General features: G+C 41.5%; 3 protein-coding genes across 3 annotated transcripts in view; all 3 read left to right on the forward strand.

Annotated features, from left to right (window-relative positions):
* The first annotated feature begins 2,787 nt into the window (after positions 1 to 2,787).
* On the forward strand, positions 2,788 to 6,367 carry LOC144605308 (colipase-like). The gene is made up of 3 exons (XM_078420425.1): positions 2,788 to 2,868; positions 4,247 to 4,369; positions 6,239 to 6,367. The coding sequence occupies exons 1-3, from the start codon at positions 2,788 to 2,790 to the stop codon at positions 6,365 to 6,367; spliced, it is 333 nt and encodes a 110-aa protein (XP_078276551.1).
* Positions 6,368 to 13,079: 6,712 nt separating this feature from the next.
* Positions 13,080 to 14,358, forward strand: part of LOC144605460 (uncharacterized) — a 73,464-nt gene continuing 72,185 nt past the window's right edge. The window contains exon 1 of the mRNA XM_078420748.1: positions 13,080 to 13,090. The gene's annotated coding sequence lies outside the window, so the exon portion shown is untranslated. The remainder of the gene's footprint in view (positions 13,091 to 14,358) is intronic.
* LOC144605459 (striatin-interacting protein 1-like) overlaps positions 13,871 to 14,358 on the forward strand; it is a 37,121-nt gene continuing 36,633 nt past the window's right edge. The window contains exons 1-2 of the mRNA XM_078420744.1: positions 13,871 to 14,052; positions 14,156 to 14,225. Coding sequence (XP_078276870.1) covers positions 14,051 to 14,052; positions 14,156 to 14,225 — 72 coding nt within the window. The 5' untranslated portion in view covers positions 13,871 to 14,050. The remainder of the gene's footprint in view (positions 14,053 to 14,155; positions 14,226 to 14,358) is intronic.

A 14,358-nucleotide genomic window follows, 5' to 3' on the forward strand; every position in this document is an offset into this window, starting at 1 on the left:
TTCCTCCATTTTGCGCTTGGCATTACTCTGACAGTGGAGGAGCAGTCCTTTCGTATATGTGTTGGTGTCAATGTTCGAGGAACGAGGTTTGGATTTATTAATAGTTGACACAGTAAAAGTGTTTGTAAAATGCCTGGCGTAGCACCTGGTGTTTTTCCAGCTGCTGCTGAAGGCAAATTCCCAGAGAACCACACGACAGTTATCCGATAGAGGTTGATAAAGAGGTAACAAAAAGTGGATTTACTTTGGTGTAGGAGAGTGAACTGTTAGTTTTGCAAGTGTTTGTTGAAACTGCTTATCGGCAGTGTAATGCTGTGGCTGGATTAATAGTTTAACACAGAAGGACATTCTCATGATTGGGTGTATAATAAGCCTCCCTATCATATGTAAATAAAGCATTAGAATTGAAATGTCTGAGCATACATAAAACGATAAAATGAACAACAAAATGTGCACAGTTCCCAACCATATCTCTTCTCACACAACTAGCTTGCAGCAGGAGTTAAAACTGGCATTTAACAAAGATAATGCCACTGTGGTTATGGGAGATTTCAATATGCAGATAGACTGGGAAAATCAGGTTGGTTCTGGACCCCAAGAAAGGAAGTTTGTAGAGTTTGTAGAGTGCCTCCGAGATGGATTCTTAGAGCAGCTTGTACTGGAGCCTACCAGAGAGAAGGCAATTCTGGATTTAGTGTTGTCTAATGAACCAGATTTAATAAGGGAACTCAAGATAAAGGAACTGCTAGGAGGTAGTGGCCATAATATGATAAGTTTTAATCTGCAATTTGAGAGGGGGAAGGTTAAATCAGAAGTGTCAGTGTTGCTGATGAACAAAGGGGACTATGAAGGCATGAGAGAGGAGCTGGCCAAGGCAGACTGGAAAAGGATCCAAGGAGGAATGATGGTGGAACACCAATGGCAGGAATTTCTGGGCATAATCCAGAAGATGCAGGATCATTTCATTCCAAAGAGGAAGAAAGAGTCTAAGGGGAGTAAGAGACAAACGTGGCTGACAAGGGAAGTTAGGGATGGAATAAAACTAAAAGAAAAAGTGTATAACATAGCAAAGAGTAGCGGGAAGCCAGAGGATTGGGGAACTTTCAAAGGTCAACAGAAGGTAACAAAAAAGACAATATGGGGTGAAAAGATGAAGTACGAGGGTAAGCTGGCCAAGAATATAAAGATGGATGGTAAAAGCTTCTTTAGTATGTTAAGATAAAATGGATTAGTAAAGGAGGAGGGGATTGTTGGTAGGAGAAATAGGTATGTCTTGTTGGGGCATAGGAGAGGAAGGGGCGACGGAAGGTATGTGGGAGAAGGGAGGGGGGTGCTTAGGGAGGGGGGTGCTTAGGAAGGGGATGGGCTAGGTAGAAGTTATCTAAAATTGGAGAATTCATTGTTCATACCGTTGAGTTGTAAGCTATCAAAGCAGAATTAATCGAGGAAGAACATTATTGCTATTGAGGGAGTGCAGCATAGGTTCACCAGGTTAATTCCTGGGATGGCAGGACTGACGAATGATTAAAAAAAATGGGTAGACACAAAATGCTGGAGTAACTCAGCAGGACAGGCAGCATCTTTGGAGAGAAGTAATGGGTGACGTTTCGGGTCGAGAACCTTCTTCAGACTGATGTCAAGGGAATGGGTGGGACAAAGAGAGAATGTAGTCGGAGGCAGTAAGACTGGTGGGAGAACTGGGAAGGGGAGGGGAGAGAGAAAGGGAAAACAAGAAAACAAGGGCTATTTGAAGTTAGAGAAGTCAATGTTCATACCGCTGGGGTGTAAACTACTCAAGCGAAAAATGAGGTGCTATTCCTCCAATTTGAATATATCTGAACTGAGCTATTTTTTATTTTTCTGGTCAAAGCCGACCAGGAGAACCAAACGTAAAGCACAAATGAGGCCATTTGGCCCATCAGCCATATTTCATCCATGCTGTTCTGAGGTTAGTTACCATACAATACTATAATTTACAAGGCCTTTATATGATCTGAAATTGTGGGTGTGAATATCCTCACTACATGAGCGAGATAAATGTATCAGGCATATTTGTGGGGTAGATGGATTTTGTGTGTAATAATTGAAGTATGATCTGATTCAGAAATTCAGAAAGAATTTTTGTTTCTGTTTTATTGAACTTCTTGTTGTACAGTATTACAGTATCTACTGAACACTGTGTTTATATACCTGTTGTGCTGTTACAAGTAAGAGTTTCTATTCTTCCATTTTGGGACATATGACAATAAAACACTCTTGACTCTCGCAGGTAGACACAAAGTGCTGGAGTAACTCAGCGGGTCAGGCAGCATCTCTGAGGAAAGGAATAGGTGATACTTCAGGTCGGAGCCTTTCTTCAGACTTCAGGCTCTCTTGACTTGACTCTCTGTAAACGTAAAAGTGAGCAAAGTTTTAACAGGATGTTAGTCTGAAATAATGGAAAGCAGAAAATAAAAAAATACATACATCATTAAGAAATATTTAGACAGGTACATGGATAGGGTAGGTTTGATGAGATATGGGGCAAAGTCAGGCAGGTATGACGTTTAGATGGGGCATTTTGGTCGGCGTGGGCAAGTTGGGCCGAAGGGCCTGTTTCCACATTGTATGACTCCATCACACCTGCCACAGCCTCAGACCAGATAAGAACAAGTTGTTTACAATAACTACAAAGTGCTTAAAGTGGCCAAATTCAATCATTAACTTGCATGCAACCTATTGAATAGCTATAAAAAGGAAGCATTGAGATGTCTTCAGTGAGCTTACAACTGTTCATCACTCTGTAAAATGAAGTTAACTTTGCTTTTTCTTGCAAGCTGCATTGCGCTGGGAACAGCAGCTCCAGAGAGAGGCTTGTTCCTGAACCTGGTAAGATCCATGCAAAGTTCACAGAGAACTACTTATGTTGGGCAATGCAATGGGCATTAGCAATGAGGATGGTCATATGAAAGAGATTACAAGGATCACAATGGGCGGCACAGTGGTGCAGCAGTAGGGTTGCTGCCTTACAGCGCCTTACAGCGCCTTACAGCGCCAGTGGCCCGAGTTCGATCCTGACTATGGGTACTGTCCATACAGAGTTTGTACGTTCTCCCTGTGACCATGTGGGTTTTCTCCAGGTGCTCCTGCTTCCTCCAACATCCCAAAGACAAAGTAGGTTAATTGGCTTCTGTTAATTGTCTCTAGTATGAAGGATAGAACTAGTGTATGGGTGGATATGGGTCAGTGCGGACTCGGTGGGCCAAAGGGCCTGTTTCCACGCTGTATCTCTAAACTAAACTAAATTAAACTAAACAAGTGTTTGTGGTGAGATTTCCTATGAATTTGTCCTTAATTACTTCAACAAAATCTTCTTCGGAGATTACAGAGATGCTGTTAGATTTAAGTTACAGTAGGGTGATGAGACCTTTTTCATAGAGACATGTTTTCTACTTTTTAAATAAATCAGCGCAATTAAAATTAAATTTGCCACAGGGGTTTGGTTGTAAAACAATTATTGGATGTTCATTCAGTAAAAGATCCCAATTGAAAACTGATGGTTGTTTAATTAAAATTATTCATAAAACAGTCTAAAGGTGTATTAATTATAAAGGTGACCTAGTTTGCACTTTTTCCATATGATTAAGTGGCCAATTAGGTTGCAAAATGCAAAGGGTGTAAATGAAGTTAGCTGGTGGGTTTTATTTTTTGGAAATCACATTTCAAAATTTGTAACATGTAAAATAAAGGGGTGCAGCGGGTAGAGCTGCTGGCTCACAGCACCAGAGACCTGGGTTCCATCCTGACTTCGGGCGCAGTCTGTGTGAAGTTTGCATGTTCTCCCTGTAGCTGCGTGGGCTTCGTCCGGGAGCTCCGGTTTCCTCCCACATTCCCACGTGCGGGTTTGTTCAAAGAAATGAGCATTTGTAGGTTGATTGGACTCTAAATTCTCCTAGTGTGTAGAGAGCGGATGAAAAAGAGGGATAATATTAGACTAGTGTTCAATGGTGGGCACAGACTCGGTGGGCCAAGAGGCCTGTTTCCATGCTGTATCAATTTGAATTTGAAAAATGATATCCAAAATGTTCAATATCATTAAGTGGAATGGTAGAATCCAAGGGGAATCGATAATAATATGGAGAGAATACAGTTGGATTAGATTAGTATAAATGGGCGATTGAGGGTTGCCACGGACTTGGTGGGCTGAAGGACTGGTTTCCATGCTGCATGTCTCTATAATAATAAAATATGTCTTGTTTTTATTCAGCTAAATGGAGAACTTTGCATTGGAAGCTTTCAGTGCAAGAGTGGTTGCTGTCAAAGAGAAACTGGACTGAGTCTTGCAAGGTGTGCCGGTAAAGGTGCTGAAAGAAACTCCTGCTCAAGTCATGTAGGTGGTCAACATTACTTTCACTCATTAAAATTGCAAAGAAATAACAGCAATATTCAAGAAAATATGTACAGGAAAAAATATCTTGCATTTCATTCCATTATTGAAACCTGGTATTTATTATTAAGGTTGAATTTTGCCAGTCACTGTAAATTAAAATGCCTTTGGGTTACAAGAGATATTTTAATAATAAAATAGGTTTTATGACATATACTGATATCCATATTCTGTCGTGTAAAATACACTTTTACTTTATATTAATTTTGCAACATCAATTTCTTCTAACTATAATAAGGAGAAAAGAATTGCATTAACTTCCTGAGAGTGAAATGTCCTAAACTGCTTCACACTCATTTAAGTGTTTTTGAAGTACTGTGGTGTTGGAAATACAGCCGTTAATTTGCATAAAATAAGGTCCTGCAAACAGCAATGTGATAATGACCAAGCAATTTGTTTTCTTGGGAAAAATAAATGTCATCACGGAAGCCTGTGAGCTCTCTTAGTTTTTCTCCAAATGATATTGCCCAATCTTTTATATCTCTTCCAAAACAGCAAACAGAGCCTTTCTCTGCTCTGTTCTGTACGATCACTACTGAGAAAGCAGTCATTGCCGGCCATCCTTAATGAGAATGCATTGATGCATTGCAACCTTCAGTGGCTGCCGTTCAGATGTGAGAGTATACCTCTCGCCCAGCTGCCAGATCATCTCTACAAGACCAGAAGACAAAAGAGCAGAATTAAGCCCTTCGGCCCACCGAGTCAACTCTGCCATTCAGTCATGGCTGATCAATTTTTCTCTCTCAACCCCACTCTCCTGCCTTCTCGCCTTAACCTTTGATGCTCTTACATACCAAGAGCATCCACTTTAAAAATACCCAATGACTTGGCCTCCACCATCGTCTATGGCAATGAATTACAGATTCTCCACCCTCTGGCTAAAGAAATTCCTTTCGACTCTTCTAGTCACAGTCGAAGAGCATCATTGAGTGATGAAATTAGATGGTATATATACTCATAGAGTCATGCAGCAAGGAAACAGGCCTTCAGCCCAAACAGTCCATGCCGACCAAGATGCCCCATCTACGCTAGTCCTATATCCCTCTAAACCTTTCCTATGTACTTGTCCAAATGTCTTTTAAATGCTGTTAGTGTGGAAAAAGTTGCCTCTGAGGTTCTATTAAATCTTTCCCCTCTCACCCTGAACCTTGACCCTCCAGTTCTTGATTCCTTTAACCTGGGGGAAAAAACACCCTATCTATTCCCCTCATGATTTTATGCACCTATATAAGATCACCCCTCAGCCTCCTGCACTCCAAGGAATAAAGTTCTCACCTGCCTAACCTGTCCAATTATCTTTTAAATACTGTTAGTGCACCTGCCTCAAATTCCTCCTTTGGCAGCTCATTCCATAGGCCCACCACCCTCTCTGTGAAAACGCTGCCCCTCAGGTTCCAAATTATATATTTTCCACCTAATCGGGACACAGTGACGCAGTGATAGAGTTGCTGCATTTCAGTGCCAGAGACCCGGGTACGATCCTGACTCTGGGTGCTATCTGTACAGAGTTTGTATGCTCTTCAAGTGACCACGAGGGTTTTCTCCAGGTGCTCTAGTTTCCTCCCACACTCCAAAGACGTACAGGTTTGTAAGTTAATTGACTTTGGTAAGTTCCTAGTGTGTAAGATAGTGTTCGGCACGGGCCGAAGGGCCTGTTTCTGCGTTGTATCTCTAAAATCTAAAACCTAAAGTGATCACAGCTAATCCATCTCGGTATGCATTCATCTCTGGTGGGCTGAAGAAAAATAGTTAACTGCCGTCTATGGTTGATTGATTAATTAATTAATATTGAGATTGTGTCTGTCTTTTCAGCTCTTGTATAACGTTTATTACAAATGTCCCTGTGAAGATGGTCTAAAATGTGACGGTGAATCATCGATCATCGGTTCCATAACCAACACGAACTTTGGTACTTGCAAGGACCCCAACAGTATTGCTTAACCAGTCCAACCGGAAAATGCAATAAAGATATTTCCTTCATCATTATACTTAACTTGTCTCAATGCCAACTTGCAATGCCTGTGTCTGAATATGACAAATACGGTTAAAATCAATACATTAACGTAAAGTCGAGAATGATGCAGCTCTCTGGTCTCTGGAGATTTTGCCATCATATTTCATCTTTAAAACCAGCCATAGTTTTACTAATTAAATTCAAGAATGCTACAGCTTTTAATAATTCATTCTATTGCAGCTCGCCTCAAATCTTGTATCTTTTCAAATGCTTAATTGCTGTTAGATCTTTGCATATGAAATGTAACGCACTATAGTACAAAGAAATAGGCGCTGCAACAGGGAATTTAGTGTCCCATATTACTAAAGTAAACCTTTTAAGTTGGTACAACTGAATTGGAGTAAATTAGTTATAATTCAGTACATTTAAAGTGCAGCTCATTTTCATCTGTACCTTTTAATCCATACCTTTCAGTTACATTAAGATGACATTGTTAAAGGAAATTATTCCATTCTTTAGTTTAGTTTAGTTTTTAATTTAGAGATAGACGCGCGGAAACAGGCCCTTCGGCCCACCGGGTCCGCGCCGGCCAGCGATTTCCGCATATTAACACTATGCTACACACACTCGGGACAATTTTTACATTTACCAAGCCAATTAACCTACATGCCTGTACGTCTTTGGAGGAGAAAACCCTCGCAGGTCACGGGGAGAACGTACAAACTCCATACAGACAGCACCTGTAGTCGGGATCAAACCCTGATCTCCAGCACTGCATTCGCTGTAAGGCAGCAACTCTACCGCTGCGCCACTTTTTGAGAATTATAATAAAGATTTATCCAGTTGTAGTGAAATCGCTTACACGTGTGGTTGCAACTTACAATGTGTATTTTTTGCTTTACTAACTAGGCAGTGTTATCTTGAAATTAATGAAATCACATTTAAGCAAGCTCAAGGATAGATACAAAGAACTGTAGTTGCTGATTTACAAAAAAAGAAATAAAGTGCTGGAGTAAATCTACGGGGTCAGGCAGTATCTTTGGAGAATGTGGATAGGTGACGTTATGGGTCGGAACTCTTCTTCAAATTCAATTTGTTGTTTGATCATGAATAGCTTACAGGTTATGAACTAGTAATAATGGATGTAATTGTAGAGATCAGTGGACGGCCAATGTGCATTAGTAAAGAGTGTGCATTCGGTTTAGGTTAGGTTTGTTATTGTCTTGTGTCTTGGGGTACAGTTAAGCATGCTATCCAAACATGAGATATACAGTCAAGTCAAAATCAAAAACTCTTCCTCCTCTGGCAGCTCGTTCCATATACCCACCATCCTCTCTGTGAAAAAATGGTGCCACAGATTTCTTTGAAATCTTTCCTTTCTCACCTTATACCTCTGTCCTCTGATTCTTGATTCCCATACCCCTGCGTAGAGGACTCTGTACGTTCACCTTATCTATTCCCAATTTGATTTTATACTCCTTTTTAAAATCACCCCTCAGCCTCCTGCCCTCCAAGGAATAAAGTCCTCGCCTGCCCAACCTCTCCCTGTCAGTCAGGCCCACTGAGTCCTGGCAACATCCTTGTAAATCTTCTCTGCACTCTTTCCAACTTAACTCACAACCTTTCTGCAACCTTTTATATTCTGTATGCAGCCTATTGACATTCATTGCACAACTTTTCTATTCATCCTTTTGTCATCAGCAAATTAGCAACTTTCAATGTGGGCCAAAGGGTCTGTTCCTGCGCAGTTCTATCTCTTAATAGTCAAACCAGTCTGTCTTTAATCAATGTTTTGATCAATCAGAATTCAATACATCTCCAAGGTCCAATTTCCCATTTTCCTTGGGATAGGGAACTATTGGTTAAAATATTCTGGAACAATGCCACACCATTGGATTGGAAAGGAGCAAAAGAAATGAAAGATACATTTCTTATTACTGAACTATTAAGGATTCTAATTGAAATTAATTGAGAATTTACTTTGTTTTTCTACAGCACTTATCTAAATCATATTTTGGGGGGAGATAGATTGATTAGAACAGCGTATTTCATTTAGATGAAGGGTGCACATCTTTGAGTAGATAAATGGGTGTGATTCTACACCACTCCTGAGGCAATGAAGAATGAGAGTCAATTATAAACCTCTGCTGTACGTATTTCAAACACATTTAATACTGCCGTTGGATAAATCAATGTGCAACATTCTCCTCCCAACCATCACTCACCACAGTCGACACAAGAAAGAATCAGATGTGTATTTGTAAAACATTTTTTTTTGTTATCTTAGGTTTAATGAAGTACTTTTTCTTCAAATTTCCCTGAAACAGAAGTCCATCAGGAAACTGGCAACTGTATGTAGCATGGTCCCTTAAGTTGCAAAACAATAATTAGCTCAAAAGAAAACAAGACATTGGAGCAGGGTCGGCAACAGGACGATTCAAACGCGTTCTTCCGATCATAATCAAAAGTCAAGAGCATTTAGTGGTCAAATGTACCGGCAATGGAACAATTAAATACTGTCGTGCTGCAACTTAAAGGCCCATTAACACAAGAACACACAGATAAATATATAGAACAATCAATAATACAATAAAATAACATTTAATAATACTAGGTAAGCATAATAGCGCAAAATTGGAGTCTGGAGTCTGTAGTATGACTAAGACAAAGTCCACGGAAGTGCATAATTGCTGAGGTTAGTGTTGTGCAGTTTTGAAGAGTCTGATGCTTACTTGGAAGAAGTGTTCTTGAACCTGGAGGTTATGGTTCTCAGGCTCCTTTACCTTCTTCCCGATGGTAGGGGTGAGATGAGAGCGTGGCCAAGGTGGCGTGGGTCTTTGATAATATTGGCTGACTTTCTGAGGCAGCGCCTCCCGTGGATCCCTTCGATGGTGGGGAGGTCAGTACCCGTGATGAACCGGGCAGTGTCCACCACTCTCTATCGTCTCCTTTGTTTCTGAGCATTCAAGTTGCCGTTCTCCCCGTGACCTGCGTGGGTTTTCTCCGAGATCTTCAGTTTCTCTCACACTCCAAAGACATACAGGTATGCAGGTAAATTGGCTTGGTAAATGTAAAAATTGTCCCTAGTGCTTGTAGGATACTGTTAATATGCGGGGATTGCTGGTCAGCGCGGACCTGGTGGGCCGAAGGGCCTATTTCCACCCTGTATCTCTAAACTAAACTAAACCAGGCTGTGATGCAACCATGTGAATATGTTCACTACTGTACACCTGAAGAAGTTCGATAACTGGCTTTCAACTTAACTACTTTCCCATCCACTTTTAATTTGCTCCAGATTTTAAAAACAATTATTTATCTCTTTCTTCAATTCTGCATATATATGTTTCTATTTTCCTCTGCTGGGAAGTATATTGTTCCATAGCAGCTTCCTCATTACTAACTTTAAGAGACACTGAATGCCAAATGTAGATCAAACTTGTTGAAAAATCCTTTAATATTGTTGAGTGTCAGACAAAAGAAACATTTGGCACAAAGTGATCCCAAAAGAAATAAAATATGTCATGCATCAAACCGAAAAAATACATGACCTTTCAAGTGTGTCAATAATGAACATTAGGCATTGAATTAATGTGGTTGGTATATCTTTGAAGGACCAGGTAAACCAACAACTACATTTACATCAAAGACTGTAACTTCAAAAGATTCTGAAAGCTGAATTTATTAGAAGGGTGTGGGGCGGTGATAAACACAAAATGAAGGCGAGGAGCCAGGTGTTTCGGGAGGAATTTTATTAGCTGTTGTTCTCTTGTCCAGTCGGGTCTGCAAGGGGCGATCACCCCTAAACCCCTGCCCTTTATCCCTGTAGCTAAGGGCCGCCCCGGGACTAGTCCATTCCCTTGCCGAGGGGTTCGATAGTGGAATGGCCCGACCCTTGGGAGCCGCCACAACGGACACCTTTTGAAAATCCCCAAATAACTGGGTGATTTTTGGTAGAGGTGCTTCAGGTAAAGCTGCAACGTTAGCTGAGAAATGCCTAAACCATACACAGGAACCTAACCCACTTAGAGACTTAAGGCACTGCTGATGCTGCTTTACAACCTGCTGTCTGAAGACACAAAACATCACCCATTCATGTTTAGTTTTGTTTAAGAAGATAGTTTAATTTGGAGATACAGCACCGAAACAGGCCCTTCGACCCACTGAGTTCATGCCGACCACCGACCCCCATTCCAACACATCAGGGACAATTTACAACCTTTACCAAAGCCAATTAACCTACAAACCTACACGTCTTTGGAGGGTGGTCACAGAGAGAATCTACAAACTCCGTACAGACAGTACAGTACCAGGATCGAACCTGGGTCTCTAGCGCTGTAAGGCAGCAACTCTACCACTGCATCACTGTGCCGCCCTCCAGAGTTCTCCAGTTCTCCAGAAATGCTGCCTGAGCCGCTGTGTTACTCCAGCAGTTTGAGTCTTTTTTTTACCTGGCACACGTACACTGTAATTCCATGTCTTTCCCAAGTATTAACTGACCTACAAAGCCCCCAATATCTCAGGCACAGCGTGCCCTCCACCATACTGATATCCCGGATTGTGCTACAGGACGAACTACTTGTTTTGGGTAGACACAAGCAACTGCAGATGCTGGTTTACAAAAAAGACACAAAGTGCTGGAGTAACTCAGAAGGTCAGGCAGCATCTGTGGAGGAAATGGATCCATGTCCTCTGAAGATGCTGCCTGATCCATTGATTTAATCCAGCACCTTGGGTCTTTGCTTGTTTCAAGACTTTCTTCTGAGTATTTTAGATTAACTGACTTTTTAAATATGCATTTCTCAATTGTGGAGTTTGCACGTTCTCCCTGTGACCCCGTGGGTTTCCTCCAGGTACTCCGGTTTACTCCTGCTTCCCAAAGACACGCAGGTTTGTAGGGTAATAGATCTCTGTAAATTTTCCCTAGTGTGCAGGGAATGGATGAGAAAGTGGGATAGCGTAGAACAAGTATGAAGGGGTGAGCGATGGTCGACATAGACTTGATGGGACTGTTTCCATACTGTATCTTTCAATCAATCAACCCATTTCACTGTATCTGTGTACACGAGACAATAAATAAAACTAAACTAAATTAACTAATTTATAGTTAGGGTAGGACTTAAGTTTGAAGGTTTGACGAGGTGTGAGTAAGCTTAAAAAAATCTGCAGTAACATTCTCTCCGTTCCTTCAGGAATTGCTGTGGCCCACACATCTCATTTTGCTGTGCCCGCAATCCTTTATTCTTCCTGACAGTTTGTCAGCTCCCTGCTGCCAATCCTGAAAGTTATATTCTCCACAGGTGATGTGACTTTTCATCTCTAAACCTTTAAATATCTGGCTTGAAATTGGATCTGAAACCATCCATTGATTACTTTTTGTGTTGGTCCTTTTGCCCCGTAGAGCAGTAGAAGCAAAGTTCCATTGTTACGGACTTTCAAAAGCGTCAGCCCGGCATTGTTGTAAATGTTGATCTATTTTGGGGTGTTTTTCTGTGCATTGAATGGCATACAAAGCAAAGCTCAGAACACTTGACCGCTGTTCATTGTGGAGCGCATTTAACTGCTACCTATCAAGTCTCACTCACTCAGTTACAGACTCCCAGCTGGTGATAAAGATCAGGGGAATTAAAAGTAGCTGAAAAAGAGCTCAGACAATAAAAAGTCCGTGAGGCTGTCTATGAAAAAGAATCACAGATAATGTCCTGCCAGTTTTTAATGGCACAGAGTCAGAGATTCATAGAGTCGTCATACACCACGGAAATAGGTCCTAACACCCAACTTGTCCATGCCGACCAAGATGCCCCATCTAAGCAAGTCCCATTTGTCTGCATGTGGCCCATATCCCTCTAAACCTTTTCCTATCCATGTACCTGTAAAAAGGTTTTAAAATTGTGTTATTGTACCTGCCTCAACTACCTCCTCCGACAGATTGTTTCGTACACCCACCACCCTCCGTGTGAAAAGGTTCCTATTACATCTTTCCCCTTTCTCCAACATCCCCTGTTCTTTTTCTCCATCCTTTCTGCAGCAGTTACCAACTATGTGATGTGTATGATTTATTAATCATTGACTGTCTACTCCTTTTATTAGACAGTCAGAACCCGTTTCAGAGAGTGGAAAATTAAAATACTAGAGGGCATAGCTTTAAGGTGTGAGGGGCAAAGTTTAAAGGAGATGTGCAGGGCAAGTCTTTTACAGAGTGGCTGGAACGTGCTGCCAGGGGTGATGGTAGAGGCAGATCCAATAGAGCTACTTAAAAGTCATTTAGGTAGGCACATGGATTTGCAGGGAATAGAGGGATATGGATCATGTAGAGGCAGATAAGAGTTGTCGGAAAGAACTGCAGATGCTGGTTTAAATCGAAGGTAGACACAAAATGCTGGAGTAACTCAGTGGGACAAGCAGTATCTCTGGAGAGGAATGGGTGACGTTTCGGATCGAGAACCTTCTTCTGAAGAAGGGTTTCGACCCGAAATGTCACCCATTCCTTCTCTCCGGAGATGCTGCTTGTCCAGATAAGAGTTGGTCTTGGCGTCATGGTCTGCTCAGACTGTGGGCCGAAGGGCCTGTTCTTGTGCTCTACTGTTCTATGTTGTACGTACTGTAAATCACATGTTTTGTTTTAAAATGGTTAAAGAAGTGTATTAGACTGATCCAAAAATTGACACAAAGTGCTGGAGTAACTCAGCGTGTAAAGCAGCATCTCTGGTGAACATGGACAGGTGACGTTTCAGGTAGAAAAGCACAAATGTTCCTGGATAGGCAACATATCAGATCGTATTGCTTCAGGTCCCAACCCGAAACGTCACCTATCCATGTTCTCCAGAGGTGCTGCCTGACCCGTTCATTTTACTTTAGACTTTAGGAATACATCGTGGGAACAGGCCCTTCAGCCCACCGGGTCCGTGCTGACCATCAATACACTAGTTCTGCCCTACACACTGGACAATATGCAATTTACAGAAGCCGATTAACTGACAAACCTGCACATCTTTGGAGTCTGGGAGGAAACCGGAGCACCTGGAGAAAACCCATGCGGACACAGTGAGAACGTACAAATTCCGTACAGGAGCCCTTGAGGACAGTGTAGAAGGGTCCCCACCCAAAACGTCACCTATCCATATTCTCAATAGATCCTGCCTGACCTGTTGAGTTACTCCAGCACTTTGTGTCTTTTTTCGTAAACCAGCATCTGCAGTTCCTTGTGTCTACATTGAGATTGACCAACATTGATGTCAGACAGACAATGTTCTCCATTGGACTAATTCTACTCAATATGTTGTGTAGAATTCACTGACTAATTGGTTCTGATTTTTTTAACGCTACTTTGGAGAACTACCGTAATTTAAAGTATTTTAAGTTATCTAAAAATCTTTTTTCAGATACTTTGTTTTGCTATTTTAATTTGTGATATTTAATACGTGTTGGTAAAGATCACCCTCTGGTGAAATTATTTTGTAACAACAAACATGGAAGGAGCTGCTCAGAACCCAAAGCAGAGTAATTCAGCTGCAGAATATGTAGGAAAATAACTGCAGATGCTGGTACAAATCGAAGGTATCACTAAAAGCTGGAGTAACTCAGCGGGTCAGGCAGCATCTCAGGAGAGAAGGAATGGGTGACGTTTTGGGTCAAGACCCTTCTTCAGACATAAATCATGGACAGTTTCAATAATGTCAGTTCTGCTGTTTCATTTGCACATTGTAAAATGTCTGTGTATAGCCTGTCTTCTGATATTTCATTGTTGAGTTTTGCTTTTCCCTCTTCCTCCCCCCCAGGGTTTCTCCGACTCACCTGACCTGGAGTTTGAATATTCCGACAGTGACAAGTGGGCAGCCGAGCTTTCTGGTAAGAACATAAAGTCATAATATAAATCTATGCAAAGAAAATTTGCTCACATCCAAAAATAGTAAAGTGGCTGTTAGCAGAAGTGGAATGGTGATGGATACATAAATGCGACATTGCGTGAGGCACCCAGCTC

Source organism: Rhinoraja longicauda, chromosome 24, assembly GCF_053455715.1.
Source record: "Rhinoraja longicauda isolate Sanriku21f chromosome 24, sRhiLon1.1, whole genome shotgun sequence".
Taxonomy (NCBI): domain Eukaryota; kingdom Metazoa; phylum Chordata; class Chondrichthyes; order Rajiformes; family Arhynchobatidae; genus Rhinoraja; species Rhinoraja longicauda.

Excerpts from the sequence above, each read along its gene's own strand:
- LOC144605308 (XM_078420425.1), top strand. The coding sequence starts at position 2,788 with ATGAAGTTAACTTTGCTTTTTCTTGCAAGCTGCATTGCGCTGGGAACA. Across the intron at positions 2,869-4,246 it reads GAGGCTTGTTCCTGAACCTG|CTAAATGGAGAACTTTGCAT; the intron begins GTAAGATCCATG and ends GTTTTTATTCAG. Across the intron at positions 4,370-6,238 it reads GAAACTCCTGCTCAAGTCAT|CTCTTGTATAACGTTTATTA; the intron begins GTAGGTGGTCAA and ends CTGTCTTTTCAG.